The sequence below is a fragment of the Anopheles merus genome, chromosome 2L, assembly GCF_017562075.2.
Source record: "Anopheles merus strain MAF chromosome 2L, AmerM5.1, whole genome shotgun sequence".
Classification (NCBI taxonomy): Eukaryota; Metazoa; Arthropoda; class Insecta; order Diptera; family Culicidae; genus Anopheles; species Anopheles merus.
Window position 1 is genome coordinate 21,453,739 of NC_054083.1, and position 14,802 is coordinate 21,468,540.

Genomic DNA, 14,802 nt, shown 5'->3' on the forward strand with positions numbered 1-14,802 from the left:
CTCCACACACACAACCGGGTGGGTGTGTGCGTTTACCGGTTCCAGTGATTGTTTTTATTTTTATTTTGGGGAGCAGCTTCATCTTTTCCTGTTTCATTCCGGACGAAACACACCGCCGAATGTGTGCAGAAGGAGGGTGGAAGGGTAGAAAGGGGGTGACCGTTACCATAAGCAGCATCACACAACACGCTACACAGTGCAACCCGTCCGAGTCTCGGTGGACAAAAATGCGGAGATTGGGAGCGGTTGTGGAGAGGACGGTTGCTTCTTTTTTTTTCGGTTTTTGGTTCGGGTTCGGGTTTTGGCAACGCTAAGGTCACATTCGGACAATGTCAAGACCGCGAATATGTGTACAATAGCGTGGAGTTTGCTTTTCTTATGCGTTCGTTTGAGAATGAGCGCATGAGAAACAACAGCCCGGAAGAGAAAGAATTGCTTTTGATTCAGATGAAGAAAACAAATTTTTAAAGGCTTTTCTCCCGCTTTTTCACTGTAAAAGAAAGAAGATTGATTGTAAAACATCACTCCAAGTCGTTAGCGCTACCTCCAGGGGGATTTCTCTCCCCTTCGAGGTCGTGATCATTCTCCCGTACTGATCGACAACTTGCGCCCTGAAAACGATTCGTTCCTAAAACGCTGAACGAACGATCAATGCTATACACGTTCTTGTTCAACCGGGTTTCGCTCTAACTTCCTGTACCCCTTTTTCGTGGGTACGCTAACGAGGCACCCAAGATATTGCGAAAAAAGAATGTATCGATATAATCACCGAGTGAAGGCAGCCAGCATAAGCCGTGAATAAATAAATAAAAAATCAACCTAACAGAAACACTGAGCACAACCAGCACAACCTACAACACCGCGCGCGATCGAGCGCAATACAGAAAGAGTAAATTATCTTTCTGCTCGAAAAAAAAAGTTTCAAACCCCCGCAAAATCTGAAAACGGACCGCCGTTGAGAGGAGAATGGATACAGCGCGGACAGAAAGCATCCATACCCGCAAACCAAGCAAATAAAATAAACATTTAAAGCAGCAAAACAGAAAGGCAAGCGCGCATCGTTAATGTTTTGTGGTGGTCGAGTGTGTGTGTGCGTGTGTATGAAGCGCACCAGGCGCACAAGGAGAGCGCATAAAAACGCATAGGCGCGCGCGCAACACACGTTGCAAAAAAAAAACGAGCTGCTTTTCTTCGCGATAGCATGGCATATTTTCTTCCCCCCAAAGCAAAGCGCTTGCGCAAGTAAATTTTGCAAGAAGATTCGCATCGCATGCGGCGCGCGATAGGTTTGCGGTAGATGTGCGGTACGAAAAGCGAGGAAGTTTTTCAAGGCTTTCACTCATGCTTAGCCAAATTTAATAAGAAATTGTATTAAAATACGTGTAATATTAACTGTATTAATATAAACGGTTATAGCCTTTCAAATGAACTGTTCCTTCTAATGAAATGAAATATTCCTAAGCTGTTTTATGGTCTTCCAAGCGTTACTAACAACGAATCTTTCCCAAAATATCTCCATATCGCCAAGCATTTGTTGTTTTTTTTTGTGCCAAAACATCCTCTTTCTCTCTCTCTCTCTCTCTCTCTCTCTCCCTGGTTAGGAATGAGTGGCGAAGAACAAGCGGGTGGTTACTCTATGGTCAAAAATACAAAGGTAATAAAAATCCCATCCAATTCGCGCTCGCATATGCATACATAATGAAGAAGGCGCACACAGAAGGGTACGGCAGAACAGACTGCTTGAATTGATATGCAAAACGATGGGAGGATGAAGAAGTCGAATGCCATTGTTTGCTCCGTTCGATAAGTGCCAATGGTGGTCACGACGGTGTCATCACCGTTATTCTTCACTGTTGGGGTTCGTTTTCGGTGGTACGTACACTGGTAAAGTGAAAGCTAAAATGGAAGAAAAAGTAACTTTAATTAATAATGGAAGTGTCAAAGCAAAAGATTGGGATGTACGTAGACATATACATACGACAACGAACACCGTTCATTTCGGTCGTAAGAAAAACACGTTCTTTGTATTTCATCACTTAACATATAACATTCATACAGACACAGCATTTCGGTACATGGGTGGCGTGAATTGTGTACACCTTTCGATCAGCTGCTCTCGCAGTTTATCACTTTCTCTCGCATATTAGGATTGTAGCTCCCCTTGAGGAATTCCCAATTCCTACTCATCCGATAACTCCCTCTGTACGGCACAATTAGTAAAGCTTGTAGACTCTTCTGCTGGGTTTGGAACCAATCAATTTGGGATACACAGTCAGAGTTCAAGATGGCTAAATGTTTTTTAGTTGGCATGCTTTTTTTAGTTGATCGTCCGCGAATGGTTTCACTACAAATCATGCTTTTTAGTATGGGAAAATCCAACTCTCATGTCTTTTTAAGAAAAAAATCCGGTACTTTTTCGTAAGGAAAAACGTGCCAACTAAAAAGCACATATTCAATAGTTTGCAGTCTATCGAAGTTCAACCAGCGAGTTAAGACTGTGCATTTAGAAGGAAGTTCATGTTTACTGTAATATTCAGAGCGAGCTACATTGCCATTGGTTCGAAGCGTTTAGTACATTAGAAAGATGTTTAAAGGAGGTCCTAGAGTGAAACCGTCTTACGATTATTACTATTATGTGGCAAACCTTAACCGTAAGTATATATCTTTTTGTGTATATTATAGGTAGAGTAAACTAGTAACAAAAAATGTATGAGGCAGCCATTTTGTATAGAGATGTTATTTGATGCTTTCGTTCGATGTGTACTCACACGCTTAAGTTCTTACTAGTGTATATAGTTTCACAAAATATAATTTTTTTATACATTTCAAGTGTTAAGAAGCAAATGCACTTTTCGATTCAAATTAGTGGTGTGTGTTGTTACCACTGTACACTACTACCGATGTACAAACGTTGTTCTCCTGTTTCTACTGCCTGCTCAGAAACGAAATGCATTGCCGCATCGTCTAAATACGTTTCTTTTAAACATCGAAACCCCGGTTCCCTATCTCATCTAAATAGCAAACTAAAAAGGTAGCACTATTCGTTTATTCACTGTACTGTACTACCCACTGGATTGTTAAAAACTAATTCCTACCTCTCCCTTTGGTGAAGCAGCAGTTTGATGACAAGGGGGGTTTTGTTTTGTGCATTAGATTTCCTCCTTGTACGATTGAATTTTGTGCCACAGATACACTAATCAGGACGGTCTAGGGTACGAATTCATGCTTGTTTTTCTTTTTGGTGCACAATTACGGTAACGACGGATGAAATACTTTGGGAATTGATGAAAGGATGATCTTCCAAACAAACAACAACAAAAATGCAAAAAATAATTGCAAAATGAAGGGAACGAGCTTATTAAATTACAGTAACAACTGCTGGTGGCGTTTTGAAAGTAGAGTGGAGCAACCGAACCGTCTGAAATGGAATGTGTTTAGAACATTCCGGGTCGGTCCTGCTCTTTGTTTCCAGATTTTTCAAAGAACATGTAGTCCTAAAGAAAAAGAAAACATTACATTAATACCCTGTTATCCACATTATTACTAGCTTCTATCGGCACTTACAATCAAGAACAATGCCCCCAGCAGGGTAGCCTTCACCCTAACGTCCAGATCCATCGGGAAGTTAATGCCGAAATGATCCGCATCGGTAAACATTTCACGGCCCAGTCCGGACCACTGCTTGCTAATCTTGCCCACCTGCGTTCCATTGGTCGACAGAACCTGTGCACAAAGAAATCGAATTTAAAATCCACTCTTTCGAATTTCACACCAAAAACACACCACTCACCTCAAACTCAACGTCACCGCAGATGCTGAACGTGCAGAATGGGCCCGATATCTTTAGCACCGTCTCGCCGTTCTGATTCTTGATGCTGAACTGGGGCGTCAGGATCGACCAGTCCTGCTCGACGTACCCGATCACGTTGCCGGGCGGGGCGGTCACCTCCATCGTCTGCAGGCAGCATGGGAACCAGCAGGAGCTGCAGCGCAGCGGCCGGTTAAAGTGCAGCACCTCGTTCTGGTACGTGTCCAGTATCTTCATGTCGAAGGCGCGGGCCGCCCCGCAGCACATCCGGTTGCAGCAGCCGGTATCCTCCATCGCCCAGTACACCTTCTGGCCGAGCGTGTTCTTCACCGTGTACTTGTTGGCCGTCTCGAAGCCGGTGAACGCTTCCAGCAGCTCCACCTTCTGGTGCACCAGCAGCTGATCAATGGCAGTAAGGTATTCCAAGCCGGGCGGACAGTTCGGTATCCCTTGAGGAATAGGCATCCAGCCACCTGTGAAAGTTAACAGAGAGAAAAAGAGACAAAAGGGGAGGAAATTTTAATCAGATTATTGCTTTACATGTAAAAAATGAAGAAAAAAAAACAATTGAAATCATTTAAAAAAATCAAAGTTCAGAAAAAACTACTCTTTTGAATAAAACCAGTCTTGGGAAACTAGTTGTGACGACCCAGATAGTTATTTTTTTTTTTGAACCTTGGTGCATAGCATTCTCATGAACGCGTTATCTCCAATTCAACTACACACACGCAACTAATTCAAATTAGCTACATGAAGGGTTCAACACTGCGCACGAAATCGTGCTGCGATAAGCGAGTAAGGTTCTTGTTTTCTAAGCATTATTAGACAAAAATGTGTTGATATTACAAATGGCCTAGAGAAGTTTTATAAAAGACGTAGGAGGTTGCTCGTATAATTTAAACAACACCGTACAAGGCAACCCGCTTGGAAGTCTGTGAAATACTATTTAATTTGTCCAGGTTATATGGACTGCGCAACGAAATTTCAAACATCCCTTATACCCTGAATTGTATGCCGAAATTATTGGCCTCGAAACCCAAAGACGCTGCCCAAAGACCCAATCAGCCGTTGAAGTAATGCTGAACCCATACCAGTCTTGGAGTTCATACTGGTCCTGGTAACGATCATCAATCCATTCCTGTCCTGAAATCTATCATGAACCCAAACCGGTCCTAGAACCGATCAAGAACCCATACCGGACTTGGAACTCATACTGAACCCATACCGGATTTGGAACTGATACTGAACCCATACCGATCCTGGAACTACTAATGAATCCAAAGCAGTGCTGGAACTGTAAGTAACCCCATAAACGACCTGGAACTGATCATAAGCCCATACCGGTTCTGGAACCTATCATGAACGCATACCGATCCAGGAACCGAACATGAATTCATACCGGTCCTGGAACTGATGCTGAACTCATATCGGTCCTGAAATAGCTCCCGATTTCAATCCTTTCTTGGAACTGGAACGGGACCTGTTCCGGATTCGAAATGAAACTTGAACCTGGCCCGGGACTGGAACTGATACAATTCCAGTTCCAGTCGACAAACCATACCCTGCAGTACATGTGCAGCGTAGGGATTTGCGCAGAAAATATCGTAGGAATTCCGGATTCGGAACGAAACATGAGCCTAGCCTGGGTCTGGTGACCAATACAGCACCAGTTTCGACCAAGTAACTGATTTAATAGAATTTATATAGTGTTTCAAATCTGAAATTTCCTTTTGACAAAAATCTCGATCACGTTGCGCTTTTATGAGCACTTCCGGCTCTTTTTTGGTCCCTAATAACCTCACTGATAAGATAAAACCACCACTTTGATCACACGCTACCCCACCAACCAACCTGCGCTCCTCGTCCGTTACCAGATGCTCGTAGCCTTTCGCTTTGGCCGACTTGCGCACACCGGGAATGTAACGCAGCATCCGGCGTATCGTGGCCTTCCCCTGCCGGATGTGCAGCTGCCGGCTGAGATCGAACATTTTCTCCTCCAAAAAACGCAACAGAAACCGGGTACGGTACTGGTGCTGTTGTGCACGAGCACCTTCACGATCACAACCATCCTTGACACTGCTGCTATCGCCACTTTTCCCATCCATTCCCGATGCACTCTCCGCAATGCTGACGATCGATCCAAACTCCCTAATCATGGGACGACGCACAAAACGTTCCTCCTGCTGTTGAGCAAGCTGCACTGTCGTCGCACGCACCATGGTACTGTTCAAAAAGATCACTTTCTTTTGCCGTTGGCCACTACACACCACCAAGCGGGGAGCGAGCACCGAAACCTTTGACTGCACGCGGTGAAATGAAGCCTGCCCCGTTCCGGATGGGACAGAGTAAGTGTCCACTGAGCGCGCACACACAATTGGATTTAATTTAACCTTATCATTCCCTATTAGTCGCACTCTGGCAGTGGAGTAATCCCAAGCCCTGAGAAGCTCATCACCATACGGTGCTACAAACAGGCGACAGGGGCAGGACGACGACGGTGACCGTTTCTTGGCCTCTTTAAACCACTACTGCCACCCATGCACTACCTCAACGTAGGCCTGCGTCTTCTATGCTCTGCTCACCGTCGGATTCTGGCCCCAGTCTGGATTGCAAGATTCCATTTTATGGCGCGAGTGCGCGCGTTCACACACCCGCGATAAGAAGTGAGGAAACGGTTCACACCGCACCGACTACAACAAGTGTAAGCAAGTGCAGTGTAGGTTGTGCCTGTTGATATCACAATTTAAATAAGGGTGTTACACGGTCAAAACATCGCGCTGAGACGAATTCTCTGGCGTTTGGATTTAGTGCTTTCCGTGGAGGAATCAACACACTCTCCCACCGATGCCTCTCTCTCCTTGCACAGACTACTGATTATGAGATGCGAGTAAACACATTTTGTGGCCCTAACTAATCGACTTCGACTTCGAATAGCGGGAAGAATGCATGCACACAACCTCCTAATAATCGACGTTGATGCAGCACAACGCAAGGAACATAGCTGATATACAGCACGAACGACGCGTTCAAGAGAGTCATGGCTGCAGGGGTTAGTCGAAGATGTTAAAGGGTTATTGAACTAAACAGTGATTGCTCCAGTCTGCCTTCCCTTCCCCCTCAGGAGGGTTGCTGATCGCGGCTCAATCGAAGGTCTTATCGTAGTACGCACGCTTAACACAGCATGCATCAATGCTGCTGCATTCTGCGCTCATTCAACCGTGATAGGGAAACGATAACCGCGCACTGAGTGTGTGCTTGAGTGAGCGATTGAGTTCTTGCTGAGTTGCATCACAATATTAATTGCAATTGCGGCACTTAAAATCTCTCTTTCGTAGCTGGCTGTATCGAAATTGATTTTACACTTAAGAAATTATTTAAAATTGAACCTAATTCAACCTTTCCTAACAAATCTTCGAACCTTTCTGTAATACTAGTTAATTTGGCTAGATTACAGGGCTGCACAACTCAATTTCGAAGATCTCCTTTATTCTTAAGAGTATACCTTAATGGCCTCGAAACCCAATTTTAATGAGGTACTTATGACGACCCCTAAAGAGAACTAAAACCAAAACAAAACACATACTCGTCATGGCACCAATACATTATCTTTTCCGGTTCAAGAAATGCACACAACATAATAATGGTCCTGAATCTAATACTGAACCAAAATCCGCCCTGGAACCGACACAGAATCCATACCGGTCCAGGAACCAATACTTGTTATACCGGTCCAAGAACTGATCATGAACCCATTCCGGTCTTGGAATGTATTATGAACCAATACCGGTCCTGGAATGTATCATGAACCCATACCGATCCTGGAACCGATCACTAACCCATACCGAACTTGGAGCTTATCAATAATCCATACTGAACCTGAAACCTATCATGAACCCATACTGGTCCTGGAACAGATCATGAACTCATACTGGCCCTAAAACCTATCTTGAACCCATACTGGTCCTGGAACCGATCATGAACCCATACTGGTCCTGGAACCTATCATGAACTCAAACCGGTCCTGGAACCAATGATGAACCCAAACCGGACTTGGAACTGATACTCAACCCATACCGGTCCTGGAACTACTCATGAATCCAAAGCAGTTCTGGAACTGAAAGTAAACCCATAAAGGACCTGGAACTGATACCGGACACATACCGATCCTAGAACCGATCATTAACCCATGCTGATCCAGAAAAAGCTCCCGATTTCAGTTTTTACCAGGAACAATACCTGGAACTGTTCCGGATTCGGAACGAGACTTGGACCTGGTACGGGTATGGATTCGATACAACTCCATTTCCAGTCGACTAACTAAACCCGGCAGTAAATGTGCTGCGTAGGTATTAGCGTAGGAATTCTGTGTAGGAAAATTAATAGAATTTGTATAATGATGATAACAGTGGGTTTTGGCAAAGACTTTTTTGAACAGTTTTACTCTTCACTTGAGTCATCCCTTATCGATATATTTCCTATAAGTCCTTTCCATTTTATCTCGATGCATTTCTCCTGTACACTCCACTCCATTTCCTGTTTTCTATGGTTATCATTTGAAAATGATCAATCTCCAATCGCTGTACTTAGGGCATTGGCGATAATACTGTGCTGCAACAGTGGCACCTTATCAATCCCCAATGCTGTGTTCCGGCAGGGGAAGTATTTGTGCGAAAAACAATAAATGCACCGGAAATTATGTCACCGTTGAGGCGATACCGTAAGGCTACATTTCAAATCCAATAATTACCATGAAAATCATTGTTTTCGACACACATTACCCGGCGTGCAATGGAACGAAAGGGAAAGATAGGCGCCTGCTGTTTGCTTTATGTACATATGCCGTTCGTGTCCAGCAGCACGAACACGAACACCCATACTTCTATGATGTGAGAAAAGGGCAACATTGCATTAAACATGTATTAAACATGTATGCGACACGAAACGAGCATACCGCGAGCGCTGTACGCGCTCGGTTTGACTGAGTCAATCGCGCACAACTACTTTCTTATCATCTCTATGGTTGAGGCTTGTGTGTCACTTATTGATTGTCGTGTGTATACACTTTCATACGCTCCTCTTCACGCTTCTCTTACCTGGTACCGGTTGACCCATCACCGGCGGTGGATGGCCTGGCATTCCTGGCTGCACCATGACGGGTTGGTAACCGCCACCGCCGTACGGTTGATTTGGTGCGTACATCTGTGGCGGCTGGCCATAGCCGGGGGCAGCCGGTGGGTACGGTGAGCCCTACAGTTGATTAAATCAATTAGATATTATGTTTACACGCTTGTAGTCGGGATTGCTTAATTTTCAGCAGATTAAATAAAAATAAATAAGTAATGTGGTCCATTTACCCAATAGCCAGCCGGGGGACTTTGCTGGAGAGAAAGTGAAGTGGAATATGCACAGAACCAAACACCAAGCCACCATATTTTAAGACATCGAAGGCACACATACGGTAAAGCCAAACAAATGACCACCACCCAACACCGATGGAGAAAAGAAAAATCGGAAATAAAAGAATAAATGATAACAGAAGGAAGCATAACAAGCGAAAGAGATTAATCTAAAAAATGAACTCAAGCTCAAGCTCTCAAGCACACAAGACTCTAATCACACTCTAAATCGTCGGGCTGCTGATCGTACGTCTAACGGTTTTAATTGTGCAACAGTATCGTTATCAAACTCAATCCAATTCAGTCCATATGATATTGAGCAACGTATGAGCTAGATAACACACAGCATATTGTCACCGGCAATCGTTGTATATCGATAACGTACTAAAAAGTTGGGTACGGGGGAACTCGTAATGTCGGACAAAACCGTTGTACATTTTTGGGCTGCAACAAGCTTCACCACACAGCTGAATGAAAGCGTACTTTAAAAATGGTAAAGCTAATATTTACAAAACGATCGGAAAGATGGGTTGAAGCAAACGATACATAAAGACGACGAAGCGAGTTTGTAAATACAAAGCCGGTTTGTTTAAACGATCAAACAGTACACAACACGGCACAGTAGATGCTGGCACTAAAAGACGTAAACAAAAGCATATAATACATCGGAGTCAGTAAAGCTAGCTTATAACATACGGTATTACATTTGAAATATTTAAGTTTAAACGTAGTTCTCTTTAAATTTGAATTATGATAAAATTCCATATACCTAAATTGTCTACAGATAGCTATGTTAAAACACGATTGTTAACAAAGTTACAATGCAGAACTATTTTATACTACTTATACAAATAAACCCTTCTAAGCAAATGACACAAAAAAGCTTCAACCTTAATCAACTTTACTTCAACCTTAACCTCTCACCTCATTTTTGTTATTATACTCCATATATACTCTCTACCAAATAATCTGCACTGCAAGCTCACGAGCTTCTAATCCGGGATAGACACGACAGCCTTCGAACCGTTCAAAGTGAAGTGACAAATGTAACTAACCATGACACTCGATAAACACACTTCGGAGGGAAAAAACCAAACCTACCAAATCGCTACTCTCTGTGTGTCTCTTTCATTTGCCACACAACCACCCCCGGCCACCGGTACCGGGAGGAAGTATTCTTATCGTGAATTCGTTGCCACTCGTGGGCGCTACAATGTACACGCTCTGTAGCTTCGGAACGGTATGAGTTAATGGAAGGGTCCCACAACACACATGCTACACATGCTAGCCGCTATTATAGCCATGCATCCATTGGTGCTGTTTTGCCAGTCGAAATACAATTACTAGTACGAGTTAGCGGGCAGCCAACGGACCGTGGACAAACTCATCGCCAGTGGTGGTTTCGCTCTTCTATCGTTTCATCATGCCACACTGTTGGATGATTCATCCCTCGACAAGTGGTTTCTAAGCACCAATTCAACTATTCCCATATTCTCGTGCGTCAAACGTTCTTTCTATCATTCAGTGTTGTGCAAAATCGTGTGCTCAATGTGTGTGTTATCAGTACGACGAATTAAGTTAGCATTACTAGCTTTCCTTACTCATTTCTGTTGCACTTCCTCATCTGCCAATGAATGTTATTCTAATAATGCGATCAAAACTGCTCATCTATTGATATGTAAACATACAATTTTAACGTCCAATCGCTTGTTGGGATAGCTTTCTATCCTTGTAGAGCTTTTTCATCGGGGATTACCCGTCCTACCACACTCAAACGGAACTCTTACTTGCGCTTGCTGCATATAAATAGTGCATCTCATTACAGCAGACACTCGACCTCAGTGATTCATTTGCGTTTGCCCTGCCATTGTGCTATTACTCACTGTCTAAATATGCTCCTCCGCCCAAACACGTCATGAAATAACGGAACGGACGTCGTAAAAATCGTATTTGAATGAACATTCAACAAACACAGCCTCCATCCATCTCTATCCTTTCTAACCCTTCGTGGTCAGTGTGCTTTAGCGATATTGCAAAACAAAAACTAATCGATGCAGCTTCACGCAGTATTACCACCGCCTTCACCATCTTATCAACTAACGAACTTAGTAGTAGTTGGTTTGCTAAAAATTAAAAATAACCATTAAAAAGCACAACAAACACAAGTGCAGCTAAAACGACTGAAACATACACAAAGAAGCAACATAAAATGGGAGAGGAGCGCCACAACTTACCGTGCCCGGGGGTGGATAGGGTGCTGGCGGGTAGCCACCACCACCGCCACCGGCCGGCGGATAGCCGGGCTGGTCCGTATAGCCTTGGTACTGGGGCGCGTACGGTGCGTACGGTGCTTGTGGCTGTTGCTGTGGATTCATCTTAAATGTGTCCGCTCTGTATTTGGACTGGACAGATGAGCGCAGCTACAAGCGGCTGCTTTCAAGCGACTAAAGTTGCTTTAAAACTGAAAAACTGATGTAAAGAAGCAAGAGAAGAGAGAAAATGGGGATCATTATTATCATTCGTTATTGGTGTAATAAGCAAGCTGATATAAACGCTGATAAAAGTGGTGTGTAGAAAAGGGGGGAAAATACGCCAAGAAACATTTGGCCGATAAGCTTCTGATAAGCATACTGGACGCTGGCGAATTGTCTAACAAAAAAAAAAGGTGGTGGGACAGATGATGAGGGAGTTTTCAAGGAACTGTTATGCTTTTTTTTCCTTTTTAAGCTTATTAAGCTTAACTCTTGTATTAAGCACGTGAGCAAGAGATGACAAATTAATATGTAAAGCATTGTTTTAAATGATTATATGCAACAAATAAACGACTTTTATCATTTAATGGATTTTTTTTCACTCTCGTAAGCTGCTCCAAACTGACCAAGCCTCTTTCTTCATTAAATTAAGCGACCACCACCACAGTAGAACCATTTCCATTGACCAAAAAAATGGTCACCAACCAACGAAGATTTGAATGAACTGTGTGTATCGATCCAATTCCCCGCTTCCGTTGCGTGTTACGAACGTGTAGCATAAAATGATTCCCAAAATCCCCCCCCCTCCCATCACATCCCACACCACCCACCACCCCAAAAGCAGAAGGCGAAAGTGAACAAAAACTCGACACACTCCCCCCTTAGCCATCAACATTGAAACCCGCGGCGAATTGGCGGCGCCATCGTCTTACGTCATGTGACCCACACCGCACGGTCGTGCATCTCGTCGCGTTCTTGTTGGGCTTGCCGGGCGGGCTAACACGACTACACGCAGCAGCACATCCAAAACAAATCACTAGTAGCTTTGCTAGCTAGCTGTAGGATAGGTTATATACCTTTTTTGTGTTTTGTTTTGCTGTTGAGTTCTAGCCCCTCACACAACAGTAGCGCTTTGCGTGTTTCGGAGGGGAGAGAACCTTTTGCTCCATGCTCGTTACTTAGAATTGACCTTCGACACGCGCCGCACAGCAATCCGCTGGGAGAGGGATATTAGTAGGTTGAAGTTCCATGGTCGAGGTGAACCATTTCGCGCCATTATACCCTCAGGTGAACCACATTAGACGGCAGACGGCGGTGCGGGTAAACGATTCGAGCAATGATTGAAAGTGCACCCTCTGATTTTGCCTACTCAAAAAGGTCAATTTCTATTCATGTAAACTGTATAAAACCTTTGAAATGTAAACCATTTTTTGTAGTAAAAATCATTAAACAATATTTTAATGATCACGTGCGTTGCGCAGCGTGCCTTATCGATGTCTAATGATGGCAAACAGTCAGTCCTCCCGGGAACGGACCGGAAGGAGAAAGTGGATCATTTTACGATAAGGCATTTCACCAACCATACCACCCAACCAACTGTACGCACACATACAGTTTCGTGCAATGAAATGCCACCGCCACCAGTTGAACATGCCTGCGTGAGTGGTGGTATGTTCGTTTCGTATTGAAACATTCCGTAAACTTGGGTGGTGGGTGAGGTAGAGTCTTAGGTTGTGTATACAATATCGTCATATTAGGCTCGAAAAGACGTACATAAAGTGGGAAGTGAAAGTGACACTTCTAGATTGGTGGCCACTTTAGACATTGAAGAGGCAAATCGTGTGGCAAATATCATAACGATTTAGCCAATGTGCGTGCTTCTCGTATGTAAAAAATCAAGCTAAAAGCGTAACGTATTTAGAAACGTTTGATGGTGTTGTATTCCGGAGGCCACAAAATCGATTGCGAACAAAATACAATTAACGTTGCACGTTCACGGCTACGGAGATTTTGCTGTGAGTCAGCAGAAAGTAAAACTTAACAAAAGCAGGGGACAGAAAGAAGCGCGGACATCGTTTCAAATTGCTGATGAAACACGACGCCGCTTTTTGAGCAGCCGTGAACGTCGTACTGGAAGCCCCCACAGGCAACATAAACATTCTCGCCTCATGTTCGAGACACGTCCGCTCCAGAGAGGACGTGTTTTTGATTTATAAGAATGATATTTAATTGTTTGCTCAAGCAGAAGATGGCAACGAGCTAGAGCGAGAGTGTTTCAGGAAATTCTTCCAAGCGAATCATTTCCAGCGGTTCTTCTCGTGTTCTGTGCACTCTTCGTTATGAATGCAAGCTTATTGTTCATCGTTCAAATTCAATGCTTTGCTCATTTTGTTAATTTTCTGAAACGGAAAATGGGAAAGAAGACATAAAAAAAAAACTTCTTGCGAGAGGGTTAACGTTACTGCAACACTTGTGCATGCCCCGCCGCTGCTGGCAAGAGAGTTTCACACTTTCGAAGGCCGATTTTCCCCCTTACGATCCTATACGCGCAGTCAGTCCCACAGGGGGTCCCCTAGTCGGCTAAATAAGAAAGTTCCTACCAAACAAACAAAAAAAAAACTCGGCTAGTACACTGGCGTTATATTTTTAGCTCCGGAACTGAACTGAACAGCCACGTACGGGGCTGTTCTTCCCTTTTGAGGATAAATTTAAACACTTTAATCACCGCCAATTCAACGCTTGCACACAAATGCAAATTCCACAAGTGATTCGCTATCAATTAGCATGCACAGAACGCAACGCCACTTGGTAGCTGCGAATTTCTCAAATCACAGAAAGAAGCACCACCGATAAGAAACAGCTCGTGAGCCCATTAACTCTGCACTGTGATAATGAAAACAAAAGGGCTTTAAGCACAAATACACACGACGGGCAGGGGATATTCTTACCCTGGAAGATATAACTGCTGCAATTCACAGCTGCCACTCGGGTGCACGCAATCAAACTTCACTGGCCATGTGCGTACGGTACGAGGGAAACAACCATACTATTTAGCGAGAAAATCTCCCGACTACTGCATCCATTCCGACTGGATGCCAAATATAGGTAAACATTGCACGGATTAGAGAGAAGGGAGCACGGAGAGGGGTGGTTACCGTTCAAGTGTCAAATACAGCGCGTTTACCAGCCCACGTTGAGAGACCACATAAGCCACATATCTTGGCTTAGTTTAATCTGCACGTCGTTAGAGAAGATGAATTTTTCAAATTTCTTTGTTATTTAATGCACATAAAAAAACATTGTTTTTCTTTGGATGAGGCTCAACATTTGTTTTATATACTATTCT

At 43.8% G+C, this 14,802-nt stretch overlaps 1 protein-coding gene across 4 annotated transcripts; it reads right to left on the minus strand.

Annotated features, from left to right (window-relative positions):
• Window positions 1-1,996: 1,996 nt before the first annotated feature.
• LOC121593886 (phospholipid scramblase 1) lies at window positions 1,997-14,546 on the minus strand. Of its 4 annotated transcripts, XM_041916641.1 has the most exons (7): window positions 14,405-14,546; window positions 11,439-11,673; window positions 9,163-9,186; window positions 8,902-9,055; window positions 3,791-4,281; window positions 3,565-3,723; window positions 1,997-3,494 (listed from the first exon to the last, which is right to left on the minus strand). In XM_041916641.1, exons 2-7 carry the CDS (start codon window positions 11,577-11,579, stop codon window positions 3,435-3,437), a joined length of 1,029 nt encoding a protein of 342 aa, XP_041772575.1. In that variant the 5' UTR covers window positions 11,580-11,673; window positions 14,405-14,546; the 3' UTR covers window positions 1,997-3,434. The 4 variants fall into 4 exon arrangements, with proteins under 4 accessions (XP_041772575.1, XP_041772576.1, XP_041772577.1 ...); XM_041916642.1 differs by lacking the exon at window positions 9,163-9,186; XM_041916643.1 differs by lacking the exons at window positions 9,163-9,186; window positions 14,405-14,546 and adding an exon at window positions 10,129-11,327 and having other exon boundaries at window positions 11,439-11,507.
• Between the last annotated feature and the right edge of the window lie 256 nt (window positions 14,547-14,802).

Coding starts and splice junctions, on each gene's coding strand:
- LOC121593886 (XM_041916641.1), bottom strand. CDS start 11,579: ATGAATCCACAGCAACAGCCACAAGCACCGTACGCACCGTACGCGCCC. Junction 9,187..11,438: donor CCTATCCACCCCCGGGCACG/GTAAGTTGTGGC, acceptor CTTTCTCTCCAG/CAAAGTCCCCCGGCTGGCTA. Junction 4,282..8,901: donor GATGGGTCAACCGGTACCAG/GTAAGAGAAGCG, acceptor TAACTTTCACAG/GTGGCTGGATGCCTATTCCT.